At 40.3% G+C, this 14,937-nt stretch overlaps 1 protein-coding gene across 1 annotated transcript in view; it reads left to right on the top strand.

Moving 5' to 3' along the window:
• RCN2 (reticulocalbin 2) overlaps nt 1–14,937 on the top strand; it is a 150,512-nt gene that overhangs the window by 104,781 nt on the left and 30,794 nt on the right. The window contains exon 7 of the mRNA XM_069240734.1: nt 5,453–5,595. Within this exon, the coding sequence (XP_069096835.1) occupies nt 5,453–5,595 (143 nt within the window). The remainder of the gene's footprint in view (nt 1–5,452; nt 5,596–14,937) is intronic.

Genomic DNA, 14,937 nt, shown 5'->3' on the forward strand with positions numbered 1-14,937 from the left:
TGTCTTACCCACCCTTTACCCAACGTCTACGCCCCACTGCATTGCATTCAAATTTCACCAGTAAATGTCACCAGCCGCCACTGCATTGTGACATATTTCTACCCATTTTGATACTAAATTCTGCAATTCCAAAAGTGTTAATACAACACGACTTGATTGCACATGTAAAATGCTTTATTTAAAAGGGTACACAAGCTTTCGCAATTACCAAAAATTGGTTTTGATCCCGTTCATTGTTTTTTTTTATTCAAAGGATCTTGTGTGAGTAAATCTACTCTTGGCGGCATGCAGCAGGTGGTTTAGGCTGTGAATGCCTTGAGAGTTTGTTACCACCCACAAGCCTAGAGGATTACAGATATTGTCCTACTCATTTCTTGGATCCCTTCCATCTCTGAGAATGGGTTAAGGTTTTACTCCTGATAGGGATGGGAAGAAATATATAATCCCCACAAAAATATAGCTCTAAATGGCAAATTTGCTTTTGTGCAATTATGTGTAATTCTTCATAATTTTCCTGAAATTTCACATAACTATGTGAAAGCAAATTAGACAAATTTTGCACTACCCAAGTGACCTAGTAATAGAGTTTTCAGTATCCTCCTCATTACTTAATCTTCGTGCTGTGTAGGTACTTTATGCCCAACCTTCAACTGACAATGTGGAGCTATATTATGTCTCATGCTAGAAATACATAATTTTTCAGAATGGAAGAAGAAATCTGTCAGAGGTTTATTTCATGTTCTTTAATTTCATTGTATTCTTTAAAGTACTTATTCGTAACTGATTTACTGTGCAAAATGACAGGAATACAAGTGAATAATACATGAATTAATTTATGCTTTGGACAAACTAAGCACTGATTGAGGTAGCCTCCTGGAGAAAATGAATTTAAGAGGGTTTTGAAATATGCAAAGAGAAGGAAGGCCATGCAGGCGAGGAGAGGGAGTTCCATGTCCAGGGAGCAAGTAGGGTTAAGAGGTGCCAAGAGACTGGGTGAGGTTGACCTGAACTGCAAAGCATAGTATAGGGAGGAAGGAAATGTAGCACTCCACAAGAGTGGAATAATATGGAAAGGCCATACTAAGGACAAGTTTGGAGACATTGAATAGGAAACAGAACTGAAGACCCATAGAGAATGGTAGCTAGTAAAGCGATATAAGGATGAAGTGAAAGGAGAACTCTAGGGAATACCTTAGATTGAAGATGATTGCAAAATTAAAGATCGGTTTTAGACAGGCAGGAAAACAGCCAACAAAAGCGATCTGCATAGTGGGTCAGTTGTAGAAACTGGACAAAATAAGAGTTCCGAGCAAGGGTTTTAGTGGCCTGAATGTCAGAAAGGGAAGATCTTGTGAAGATTGTCGGATTAAAACCAAAGATAGAGGAAGTGTTGCAAATGTGTAGGGCAGAATAGAAACTAAAGTCAAAAATTTTGCCCACATGATTCCTGGAAAAACAAGAAGCGGAAAGAAAATGGAGGACGTTTTACAGGTGGAATAAGGTGAAAGTGGGGAAGAAGAGTTTCAGTTTTCAGGCTTATTTAAGTCGGGTGCTAGTTATAACTTTCAGATTTAGTAGCCAAAAGACAAGAGGAAACATGTCGCAAGTGGAACTCTGATTCCACTGAGGAAAGGGGTATTCGCAAAAGGAATAGGTTATTCTGGATCAAAAGTCCCTGGTTATTTATCCTTCTTATTTCAGTCACTGTAAGCAGCTTGAATATATACAGGACTGGGGTTGTACTGTGAATCTCAGGATATGTTAATTTCCATTACCTGCCCTATGAGAGAGTCCAAGAATCTCATAATTAGGGTCAAACAGTAAAAATGGCCATGTTTCACAAAGCACATGAATTTCTAAGACCGAAGTTAATAGTTGGAAGGACCCAGGAGGCAAAATCATTTGAGTTCTGAAAGGCAAATGTTACTGTGGTCACAAGGCAGATAATGAGAAGGTCAGTGAGATAAAGAGGCATAATGGCAAGAAATAAATAGCTGGAAAGGCAGTGAAGTTGGTAGCAGTAAAAATATGAAAGTGACAAGGAGCACAGGATGGGCAAGACCTTTGTGTCTTAAGTGTTAAGGGAACTGCATTTGGATCATATGATTGCTATTTGGAAGCCCCAGTGTGATGCCCCCTATGATTTGAATAATGATCTACTAAGCCAGGCTGCAAAAGCAGACGTGGGTACTGATCCACTAACCCAGGATATCTGTGCAATGCGTAAGTGGACACTTGCCCCTGTAATGATCCCCGGAATGGTGTATAGTGGAGGAAAGCTGCTTTCAGTGAAGACCCTTGGGGTGGTGTCAAATCGGGAAAGTGGCCACCCTAAATAGCAAATAGAGAGGTGAGGGCAAGGATCTAAGTGGCAGTTATGGTGGGACCAAAAGAACAATAAGGAATGCAGATGAAACGTGTCTTCCAATGGTGACTTTTGGAAGGAGTCCTGAAGGCAGCCCACCCTTGCATGAGTACTTTAGTTGCATTAGTGGAATTACCGGTGGTGAAGTGCAGGTGTCTGGTTTTAAATGAAGAGGCAGGTGTGGCGGAACTAGGGACTGGAAACCCAGTGATCAGATGAAACACTCAATCCAGATGTGGCACCAGAAAGATGGACCATCAGGCTCAAGTCTAAGATGGTAGTTAAATGTTTTTCTTAATTGAAAGAGGTTTATGTATCAGCTGGCTTAATGGGCACTGTCTGGTTAATGTAAGGAATATTAAGATGTTAATTTAAGAAATGTTAATAAACTTTTATTACAAAATCAAACGTGTCATTCTTTTGTCACCCACATTCGTGTCATTACAATAGTGAATTCTCTGCTAACCATTTTTAAACACTATCTTTCCTGGAAGCCCCTACCCTAATAACCTAAACTCCAACCAACAGGGCTGTCCAGACTTGCCTCATCTTCTCCAGTTTCCGTATCTTTTATGTTTTCTGTGGCCATTTCACTTTTTCTTTAACTCTGACTGTGTAGCAAATCCCAGACTATGTTTTTTGGGGTCACAGCCCACCCCTTAGCAGAGTAACTGGAAATAATTCCCACTTAGATTAATTGTATGAACATGTGTCTAAGAAAGACACCCTGATCATCTGCCATGGATCCTGCCCTCCCTGACTTAAGTTATGTACAGGTAACTGTTGTCCTTAAATGTATTTTTTGGTTTTGCAGGTCATCCTGATTGAGTGATCTCCACCACTGATTTATTATAAGTGTTTTGGAGTTCTGTTGTAATTGTTTTGTAATGTCTCAAAACTCTGACGCTGTGGGTGATTCCATATTACTTTAAAGGAAGAAGAAGGGGGGTCCAAAAAACCACAAGACTCCCTGTATACAAATGCCCCTTAATATTATAATACGTGGGAACTTCACCGGAGGACATTGGGCCCTAGTCCTCCATGGAAAAACATGATTCAGAAAAATAGTGAGGTCCCACTTTATGAATGCAGTTATTATTTCTCAATATCCGAATATCTGAAGATGTCGCGTTCATCAACAAGGCTAGAGAAAATGTCAATATTGCTCCAAATCCAATTTTATTTTAGAAATCATTTGATTCGTAGTGAAAATGTGAACACGCTGAGATCCAAGAGTGTGTATGAATTTAGGCCAGCCAACACGTGTTTCGCCCCGCGGGCACGTAAGCCAGGGCTTTTTTTCAAGGCATTTCAAGTCCTTATTTGTTCAGATAGCCAAATGATCAATCGATAATATAAGTAATAATACAGCAGTTGTCCCGTTTTCTTTAAATATGTAGTCAGCCGCATTCGTCGCCTGAAGAAACATTAAAAATACAGGCCTTTTTGTGTGTCAGAATTTAGGACCTTGGGGTCTTGCTGCGGGCACTTGTTTGAATGCCAGATGTACTTGGTTCTTCCATTATAGTATCTGGTGGTTTTGTTCGTATGTCTTTTAGAGTTCCTAATCGATAGCGCCTTGCCTCCTCGGAAAAATGTACTAGAGGTCTAGTTGATGAGCATCTTTCAGTGTCATCAGAGTATTCAAGGTCTGGGGACGGTAAGGTGTCAGGGCAGCTCTGTGTTTCCAGAGAGGGATTTGAATCTTGGATGTTGTCATATTTCTTGCTAAAGGTGTAAACTCTCCCTTGTTGGTAATCATGACGGTCCCTTCTAAATTTGCGATTTTTTTCTTTGGATAATATCCTCCTCATAACGATCAATGATATTGTTAAGGATGGCATAATTCTTGATGGTGATATCGCCCCAGTTGGCTTCCTCTATGCTTTGGGTTAATTTATCCACATCTGTTTGATGTTTTTCATATTCATCTTGGGATATTTCGATCAATTGTTTGATCATATTGGTAGATGCCAATTTTAAATTTGCTTCCCATTTTTGTAGGTGTTCCTGTGAGGTGGTGTCAATTGGTGGGAAGATCAGAACTCTGAGTCCACGAGGAATTCGATCATTCTCGAGATATTTTTTGAGAGAAGCTACCTCCCACCATTTGGAAGTTTCCTTTTTGAGGGATTTCTCCAGTGCAAGAAAGGTGCTTTTGGCTGATAAGTTAGTAGTTACAGAGCTCGGGATACCAGTGGCTGAAGAGTTGAATACTTGATCTACTTTGGAAATACATGATTCCCTTCTGTTTGTATGAAGTGACATCCTGGTAGTCGTTGAAAAATTCTGGGCTTGACTCCGGGAGTCGGATTATTGTGGTTTTACAAGCGTTACTCCAAAAGAAGAAGAAGTATTTTGAATGTTTTTTCAGGCGACAAATGCGGCTGACTACATATTTAAAGAAAACGGGACAACTGCTGTATTATTACTTATATTATCGATTGATCATTTGGCTATCTGAACAAATAATGACTTGAAATGCCTTGAGAAAGCCCTGGCTTACGCGCCCGCGGGGTGAAACACGTGTTGGCTGGCCTAAATTCATACACCTTCTTGGATCTCAGCGTGTTCACATTTTCACTACGAATCAAATGATTTCTAAAATAAAATTGGATTTGGAGCAATATTTACATTTTCTCTAGCCTTGTTGATGAACGCGACACATCTTCAGATATTCGGATATTGAGAAATAATAACTGCATTCATAAAGTGGGACCTCACTATTTTTCTGATCCATATTACTTTACCCTGTACTTCTTTAGGCTCAAGAAATATGCATTGTGGTGATATTTCAGCTAAATCATTCATACATCTGCAATCAAATGGAATATTTTAGCAGCATTAACTTTTTGAAGGGTAAAACAAAAAGCATGCCAGGTTGTCAGAAATAAAAAAATATTTCTCTTGAGCGGACGTGGAGAAGTTACAAAAATTAAAAACTGTTTTTGGGCTTGAGTTATTAGACATGAAACCACAGAAAATAAATTGACTTTAGTTATGCGAGCTATTCATATCTATAAGTAGAAGGAATAGAAATAATTTTCTCTTTACAACATTTAATCTGTCCTTACTTTTCTGTTTTAGAAGCAAAGGAAGATCCAGAATGGATCCTCGTTGAAAAGGATCGATTTGTAAATGATTATGACAAAGATGGTGATGGCCAACTCAACCCTGAAGAACTACTTTCCTGGATAGTTCCCAATAACGAGGGTATCGCACAAGAAGAGGTACTGTATGAGAGAAAGGAAAGAAGACTGCTTAACCATTAAAACAAGCACTTTATCTGAAATTATGGCATCCTACTAAATTTGTTATCTATAAAAGCCAACAAGATTGTTGGATCAGAAGTATTGGAGTCTTCATTGTGCAATGTGAATTCTGTGTACTCAGATGGCTGGTGTTCGGGGAAGAATAGTAACAGATGCCGGCCAGCCAGGAAGATAAGCTGAAATGATTAAGAATTTCGTTTTTCTCCCCTATGGTTGGATTGTCATTGTGAGAAACTTGGGTGTTGTTTGAGTGGGGTGTTAACCGTGCTCAAGCAGCCGCCACATTCCCTCTCAGGGTAACCCACTAAAGACACTAAATTAATGTGCGCTTTACCCCCTGGTAGCTTGGCACAAAAGCAGTGAGGCTTAACTGAGTAGCAATTTGTAAAGTATTTGTACAGCACACAAACAGTAATATAGTAAAAAAATACATCACAAGAAAAATCTCATCAATTTAGAAAAATAGAGTAAATTGTAATAAATTGTTTGACATCAAAACAACAAAAATCTAATCGCTAGAACCAGAGTTATGAATTTTTAAAGTTTAAGGTAAAAACTAGCTCCTAAGGTATCAAAGCTCCACTGCGAACATCTAGTTGCGTGAGATCGGGTCCAAAAATATGGCTAACCATGATTTAGCGCAAGTCGGATGCAAAAGATGGCTTGGGCCCAGTCAGCACTTACCTTCAGACTTAGTAGAAATTTTGACACAAAGTCTCTGAGTTGGACAACGTTCAGTGGTGCAAGACTGCTGGCGCCATCATCAGGGAGCCACCGGACGAAGTCAAAGTGAAGATTTCTACATTCAAACTTAGTCTCTTTTTTTAGAAGTCATAAATCTCCAGCGGGACAAAGCTGGACATTGTAACCGACAAGAGTTTCACGAGACCGGATACCCCTTTGATGAAGGACAGCTGAACAGATTTTGCTGCTGCTGGAAAAACACAGTGGGAGCTTCTGCTTAGTCAGACCGACTGGCGAGTCACCTTGGGCAGATAGACGAGCAGGTTGGTTCCAGTCTCCTCTTGATTCACAGAGGCATTTTTAGCAAAAACTGGAGAAGCACCACTCAGTGGGTTAGGCCCCCTTCAGACTGGTTGCATATGTGGTTTCAAGATTCTGTACCTGAGGCTCTGATCAGGAGGCCGGCTAGCTGGCCCTCTGAGTCACTCTGGTAGTCCTGGTTTCAAGTTATGAAACAGGCCCCAAGCAGCAGGCCAGACCTTGGAGGGTTCAAGGCCGGCTCGATGCATCAAAACAGTCCTTCCATGTGCAGGAAAGCAGTCTTGTGCGATACAAAGCAGGCCACAGCATCAAGCGGTCATACAAAAGTACTTCCACATGTCCAGAAAGTGAACTGAACAGTGGGTGTGAGAGTCCTATTTTTATACCAGGTGCCTTCTTTGAAGAGACATTTCTAGAGAATAGCATTTGAAGTGCTTGACGTTTCTTCCTTTCCCTGCCTGGGTGGTGGTCGTCTGCATGAACAGTGCAGGTGTGACAAGTCCTCTGTGTGAAGGCAGGGTGGATACTATTCAGTTGTAGGGGGGCTGTGCTTTTCTCTGCCCCCACTCTCCTACCTGTTGATAATCCATCCAGGCACACCTAATCCCTCTATGGTGTGGCTATCTGGTAGGAATAAACAAAGTCCATCTGTCAACTACATCCAGTCATGTGACCTAGGACAGGCTGCAGGCACAAAAATAGGGCAGGGAAATCCCAACTTTCTAAAAGTGGGATTTTTAAAAATTGTAGCACAAAATTTGACTTCACCATTAAAGAGGATTTTTAATTACAATTTTGCAGATACCAAACATGAAATGCTTGCCCCTTTCCAATCAAAGGTTAGCACTTATTAAACGTATTAAATGTAATAAAGCAACCTAATGCTATACTAAGAGAAAGGTCGGCCTCACATTAGTGAGAAATTAATTGTCATTTTTGACTACCAAAATATGCAGAACCTAAACGTTCATGTCCATGCTTTTAATTACAATGCACCCTTCCCTATTGGCCACATAGGGCATACTTCAGGGGTGACCTATATGCAATAAAATGGGGAATTGAAGGATTGCCAAGGGGGTTATAATGCCAGGTTGATTTGGAAATTTAAAACTGCATTTGTGCTGGAATGGAAGGCCTGGGGCGTGTTTTAAGGGGTTACTAAAGTGGGTGGCACAGTAAGTACAGCAGGCCTACTAGTAGCATTTAATTTACAGGTCTTGAGTATATGGTATACTACTCTACAAGAGACTTATAAGTAAATTAAATATGCCAATCGGGGTAAGCCAATTTTTCCATGTTTTAGGGAGTAAGCACAAGCACTTTAGCACTGGTTATCAGTGGTAAAGTGCACAGAGTCCTAAGGCCAACAATAAATGGTTTTCAGCAAACTGTGAGGGGTACAGGCATAAGGTGTAGTGGAAGATCACACTAGGGCTAACAGGTCTAACAGTCAACATTATCAGACTAGTTTTTTTCAGGTAATTATCCATAAGAGAGCACAGTAAATATTAAGCATTACCAAATGAACACAAACCTGGAAGTTGAAAAAGTAAATATATTTGATTGTGGTTAATCAAAGTAATAAGTTAAAGAAACCTAAAGGTTGTACAAAATCTATTTAAAAAAACTAAACATTTATGTTAATAAAATGCCATAGGAAAGTTAAACCGATGTGTAATTCCAGGTTGTACAAAAAAGGCAGGTCTCTCTATTCAAGCACACAATATTTATCACCAAGGAGATAGGAGGAGATTCTATATAAGCTTAGGACCGTGTGTTATCCTCAAATATTGACTAATCATATAATAAAATGGTAAGTGAAGCTAAGCAACTTAAACTATTTAGTGTAACACTGCTTGAACAAAAGACCAACTTGTTAGATGCAACTTTCCCAACTCGATCTATGTTCTCTTTCCAAAATACCGACTGAAATACTCAAACAGAGTAAGGTTCTTTTTTTACTTACTTTGTGCTTGCCAATGTCTACAGGGACCAAGGTATTTAAAGATGAGCAAGTGCCAAAAACCTCTCAAAACTAAGGAGGCTGGTATACTATTTGAAGAAAATATCACTTTTACCCCTTGGGTTATGTAGTGACAAATGTCAGCTATGTCTCACAAAAATCTCTCCTCTTTTTCACACTGACCACCGAATTGAGCTGACATAAGCTATTTTCCTGGCTTTCCTTGACCACTGTATTATCATTTAGTCTGACATCTCCAATAACCACATTGCCAGGCTTCAAAGACTTTGGAACGAAGCAGCCACAATAAACCTTAAGCTTCATAAGCGGGACCACAACTGGCCTGCCCTTTAAGCTCCCCATTGGCGCCCAGTGATTGCCAGGATTAACATTGAGGTCAAGTGCACTGTCGACAACGCGTACTGTTGTAAAGTCCTATTACACCTGCAGCAACTCGCACCTTTCGGTGCAGCAGCAGGAACATTCCACTCAAGGTCCGACCATGTGATTAATCATAAGTTTTGTAAACGAATGATACATGCAGGCAGATCTCTGTGCGTACACGGACCAAGAATTGAATACTTTTAGCGTACACTTGAAATCTGAATCCAGTGACATGTGACTCACGGAAATGTCTGAAAACTGAGCTATTCAAAGTGGCCTTTAATTGAACTTGGCAATGAACATGGGTTGAAAATCGGACGTTTCTATTAGAGCATCCGGTCTGACTCCGGCCTTCCCTTCATCACCTTGCTGTATTTTCTTCTAATTCTGAAATGACCAGAAAGTCACATGCAGCAAGCACATACTTAAATTAACAAATACAAGTCACAAAATCTTAATTTACAAACAGAGATGTACCTGAACGGTTTGTATTTCCAACTTCAAATTAAGCAGCTTTACTTTTAAAAATAATCTGTTGGGTGAGACCTTCTCATTCAATGTACTTTTATTTAACATTTAAATTATTTATATATTTGAATCCAAGGAGATCGGTTACAGAGAATGGAAAGGGGGAAATCAGCTGACATAATGATTGCATTATGGAGCTTGTGTGGGAGTTCAGGCCAAAAGGCTGACAGAAGAGATGCATGATCAGGCACCCTCTGAACTTTAAAAACGTGTCTTGTGCAGAGGGGAAAGTGCGTGACTTTCAGAGGGGCAACTTTGAAACATGAAATGACCTTATTCTGAAACATCTACATTTCACTGGATGTAAGAAGAGTTGGTTTTGGGTGCCTAAACTGAAATGATAATACCTGAGTTAGGGTAAGGGCCTTATGCACAAAACTCTTGGTTGTAAAATGTGTCCTTGTTTTGGATTCATTCAAGAGACACCATTGCAGGACTGTGTTTTCTGTGCCATCTGGCCAACGATTAGTCAAACTACATTGTTTTGCATGCTTTCAGTTTTGGTCTTGGTCCCGGCAGGGAGACCACCATATAATCCTTTACAATAGTTCCATCATTTGTCATTCTTCTGATGATTTCCAAAACTATTACACACTGTGCTAGGGAATTATGTCCCCTCTGAAAACTGCAGTCTTCAAATCTTGCCAAGACTGCAAGAAGCAGATGTCATTGACGGGACCCGCACAAGGTTTCTCTTTAGAGCTTGGGCCCCCGTCACAAGCCTTCCGTCATGTGACTTGTGTGCCCTAATGCATCCAATGATGGCCCAGGACTGTTATTGAACACAAGAAGAAGCGCAGGTGTCACTCACCCCTCAGGTTGTGGGTCAGGTCTAGGTTACAAGGCCATCCCATGAACCATCCACTGTCAAAGTCCAAGCCAAATCACAAAATGGCAGACCCGGACTCAACCCTATCTCACCACTCCAAAATTGCACTCCTTCGACATCCCGAGCTTCAGAACGGATTCATAAGCAGGTCCTGACAAGCTAACATTTTTCTGTAACATTGTTGAACCCGCAGAATATAGAAGCTTTCAAGGAGGCCATGCTGTGTATCTTTAATATGATTATGACTACCTCTGAGGTGCCTTTGAGCCCTAGAGACCTGCATAAGGACCTCTAGTCAGATTACCTCCGATGGCTCCTCCCCGACATTGTATTTTCCCTTGAGACCCATTACCAGGTCCACAACAACTCCAAAGATCCACGCCAGTTCCTGTAATACTGATGACAATACCAACTCGACCGGCACCAGTGAAAGTCCCTGTGACGATGCCTATTTCGTACCCTGAGCCAAAGTTTGCCTCGATCGACCGATGTTGTACTACATGATCACAAAAACTCAACTGGTTATCTTGTATCCTGACTCTAACCTAGTGACTATGTCATAGCACAACTATTAGCGGATGTTCCATTCCCTTTTCTGCTGACTCTGACCTTACACAAGAAACACATAGGGTGCCTCAGAGCAAATTTGATGGTGATAGATTACTCCCCTCTTATTATAATAATGAAGCACTATGCTTACAGTTCCAAATATCCAGTGGACTATAGACCTCACCTGTAACAGAGCTTGACTTGCCACATGGGTCACCAACAAAAGAAAGTGCCTATTTTGCAGCAGTTGTCCGAAAGGCAGCTGAGGTGCTAGATCTGCCCTTGCTCTCCATTGAGACACAAACAGATGTTGGCGGAGCCCTTGCTACGATTTAATGCTGTCCTCATTGATGCCTTCATAGCTTCATGGTCCTAGCCTTGTTCTTGCCCACCTGTCAGCTTTTGGTTTAAGAATGAGGGAGGCAAAATAAGGAGTTCTTATAATCAAACCTCAAAAATAATAGTGCATTCCCTGATACACTAACAAACCAAAAAGCTTAGAAGGACAACATTTGAGGTCCAGAGACAGGGTTTGAGTATGGTGATGGCAACTTCTATAAGATTTCTTTCTTTAACATGATTGATGAAACATAGTGTAAGAAACAACAAAGAAATAGGTCTGTTTCTAAACATTCATGATGTTTTTATTTTTCAAATGGACAGGAATAGGGGACAATTTTTGAAATAAAGAAAAAGGAACAGCTTCCTTGTTGCCAACCACTTGTCATGGTGCTTGAATGGCAGAGTGGATGAAGTGAGTATGTGGCACCCGGCTGTTCATAAATGGTGTGTCTATCCCAAGGTAGTGCAAGGTGTCTTCGAACACAGGGGTAGAGGCCTGTCTAGATATACTTGCCACCACCAGGAACAAGTAGTGTCAGCAAGTTTCCCCCAAGGCACTCCTAAGAAGACGCGTTCCACCTAGAATGGAGCAAGGTGCACCTTTCTACTGATATCTCTCTTGCCTCAGGTTCTAGACAACATCAGAAAATACCAGGCTTGATTGCTTCAGTGTGGCCCAGAAGAGTGAAGTACCCAGAGCTTCTGAAATATAGTGGTGAAAGACAGTTGTTAGTCTGCATATCAAATGTCTACACTCTAATCTAGCAGAAGGGAGAAAAGAAGAACCTGCATTAATATTAAACTAACAAAACAATGAATATCATGCCATGTTACATTAATCATTCAACCATAACTATTCTATGTCTTAGAGATAACGGCTTGGGTAGAAAACCCATACAATCCAATCTCCCATTTGCCTCAATTTTATTCAGACAATTAGTTAATTATTCTGATAATCCTAAATGCCCCTGAGAGTTCGCACATCATTGTTTCGGTACCTAGGGTTATTTTCGGTCTCCTTCATCAGGACCATTTCATTTTTATGGCATCTCAAATGATAAATATACACCTGTTTCCATGTCTAATACAACACAATGATAAAAAGATGCATATTGAAGAGCACTCTGAACTATTCCTTTATAGGCATCTTAATAAGTGAATCAGACATTTCTTCCATATTTAAGCACCTCAATTAGTGAATCATACATTTCACCCCTACAGCATTTCACAACACTACTCGGACCACATTCTCAGTGGACAGTATAATAATTCAATATAAGTGTTTGTTTACAGCAGATTTCTTTAGGCAGGAATTGCTTAAGAAACCCAGAGGGCACTCCATAGATCGGTCTTCACTCTTCTGAACATATAGGGATTAGCAAAACATTGCAACAATCCCTAGCATATAGCATTTCCATGTATAGCTCACTATTATAGTTCATAGCATAGCTCATAGTATTATCCAACTTTGTACTGCTATCAGTAACCATAAAATACAATTCTAAGGAACACAGCCAGCTGGGTAATTCAGTTGTGTATAATTGTTTCTCACCCTAACAATTACTAAAGAAAACATGAAATATTACCTGCTATGTAATAAGAAATAGACCAGCATTTTTCCATCAGGAGAAAACAATCCAACTCTCTCACATTGCTTTTCTTGTCAAGCGCTCCAGATACCCTTTTATATTTCGGGTCTAGCAGAAAATTGTTTGTTTCAGAGTTTCACTCTGTCGAGGACATTGATCACATTTTTCTTCCATCTAAGCAAGGATTTCACCTGTTTAATGATCAAAGGAATGAGGCATGAGTAAGCAAGTTCACATTGGTAATCTTGACGTTTTTGAACCAGGACACAACAGGTTCAATGGTGAAGCTTTATCCTTGGAGTGTTGAGCTACACCAAGATGTAATTTATTTTAAAAGGTGTGTTCTGACCAAGCAAAGGAAGACTAGCATGTTGAGGTATGTGATATAGGAGAAAACGAGTGAGAGGCTATGACATCCTTTTCAGGAGGAAGTGGTGAGCATTTGTGAGAGATGAAGCTCATCTGTGCCATTCTTCACTTGTTTGCCTGTTGGACAGCATAACAGGAGTGAAAGACAATGTGATCAGCTGCCAATTTTACTTCATGATTCAATTTTTATATAGCTTCACATTTAGAGCTACAAACTCCACATAATTCATCAATGTCTTTGCACTACATAGTTCCAGGCCATTTTCCACCTATTCTTGCTATCCCCACAGAGGGCTTGTAAAGCTGGAGTATGAACCATAGGAACCATGCTGTGGAAGGAGATAATTATTTACCCTTCTTCCAGAAGAGTTAAGTTTCTTAAATGGGGACTTCAGTTAATCTCATGAGAATTTCAGTACCCTACAGGTAATGTTTACCTATGTTCCATTATTCCACAAAGAAAGAGATTTGGGAGCCCTCTACTGGCTTGAATTATTAAGAAGCTTTGCTGTAGTATGTTAAAGATGTTTTTATATAATGCTGTCTTGATTTAAAAAATCTTGTGACATCATCAGTCAGTCACTAAAATGTATTTAAATGGTTAAGTAAAAAGGTTTCTAAAACTTTGCAATGGTTAAGATGCGGGAACAGAGAGGTAGAACAAAGTTTGCTGGGAAGTTACAGTGTATTTTATTAGAATAGGCTTGTCAAAATTTCTCTTCTTGCGTTTTCATTTGCGTAAGTGGTATCCAGAGAGGGGGTTCAGTTTCCAGAGCTTCCTTCTTGTTAAGTCTATATTTAATCATTGAGCTATAGAGGGACATTTGGTATCTCATTTAATAAGTGCTTGGTTTTCAGAAAGAGTAGCAGAAGACATTACATCTACCACTGTGATGGACTACAGTTTGCCAGATCTGGAGAGCACTCTTGGCTCAGTGGTGATCTCTCTGCCTTCAGGGAATCCACTGTCACAGGTGGAATGGCTGCCATCTCTTAGGCAGCGGTTCATCAAACCCTTTTGTTTTTCAAAAACAAATGCCAAAAGCGGGGGATTTTGTTTCTGAAGAATTAAAGAAACTATCAGCCACACACCCTGGGAGTTCTCTCCCAATGCGTAGGGGGTCATTATTTTTTTTTCTCCATGGTTATCATGTTTTTCCTGACTGACAGGCTAAAATATATAGAGCAGATGATCTTATTCCAAGGGACACCACCCTGTAAGGCCATCGGAGTATGTTTTCTGATGGGGGAACACCCAGAATAGAGCAAGTGGACCAAAGTTTTGTCTGCCAGGATGCCCTGACCACCAAACTCCAAGTAGACCCTAAGTCTGGAGCTCTGGTGTGTGGCCATCGAGGACCCCACTGTAAGGGTCGAGGAAGGAGGATGGGTTGTTTTCAGTTGTCATTTAGGAGCTCAACAGTACACACTGGGTATTCTCCACATTAAAAGTACAACATGCGGTGCTCTTGGAGAGCGGAGAAATCACCCTAAACTCTGATCCAAGGATTGATTAATCATACAAACTCAAGTCCAAGGCACACTACCAAAGTAATATGCAGTAATTGAACAATTAAAAATGTTTTCTCTGTGATTTATTCCCAGACACATTTCATCTTCTTTGATGATTCACAGTCCCCGCCAAATCTCTGCCGACACATGTTTTGTCATTTGTATCTCCATGACTTCGTCAGGGCTGAAAATAACAGAAAGCAGCAACCATTGTAATCATAAATACTAAA

Source organism: Pleurodeles waltl, chromosome 6, assembly GCF_031143425.1.
Source record: "Pleurodeles waltl isolate 20211129_DDA chromosome 6, aPleWal1.hap1.20221129, whole genome shotgun sequence".
Taxonomy (NCBI): domain Eukaryota; kingdom Metazoa; phylum Chordata; class Amphibia; order Caudata; family Salamandridae; genus Pleurodeles; species Pleurodeles waltl.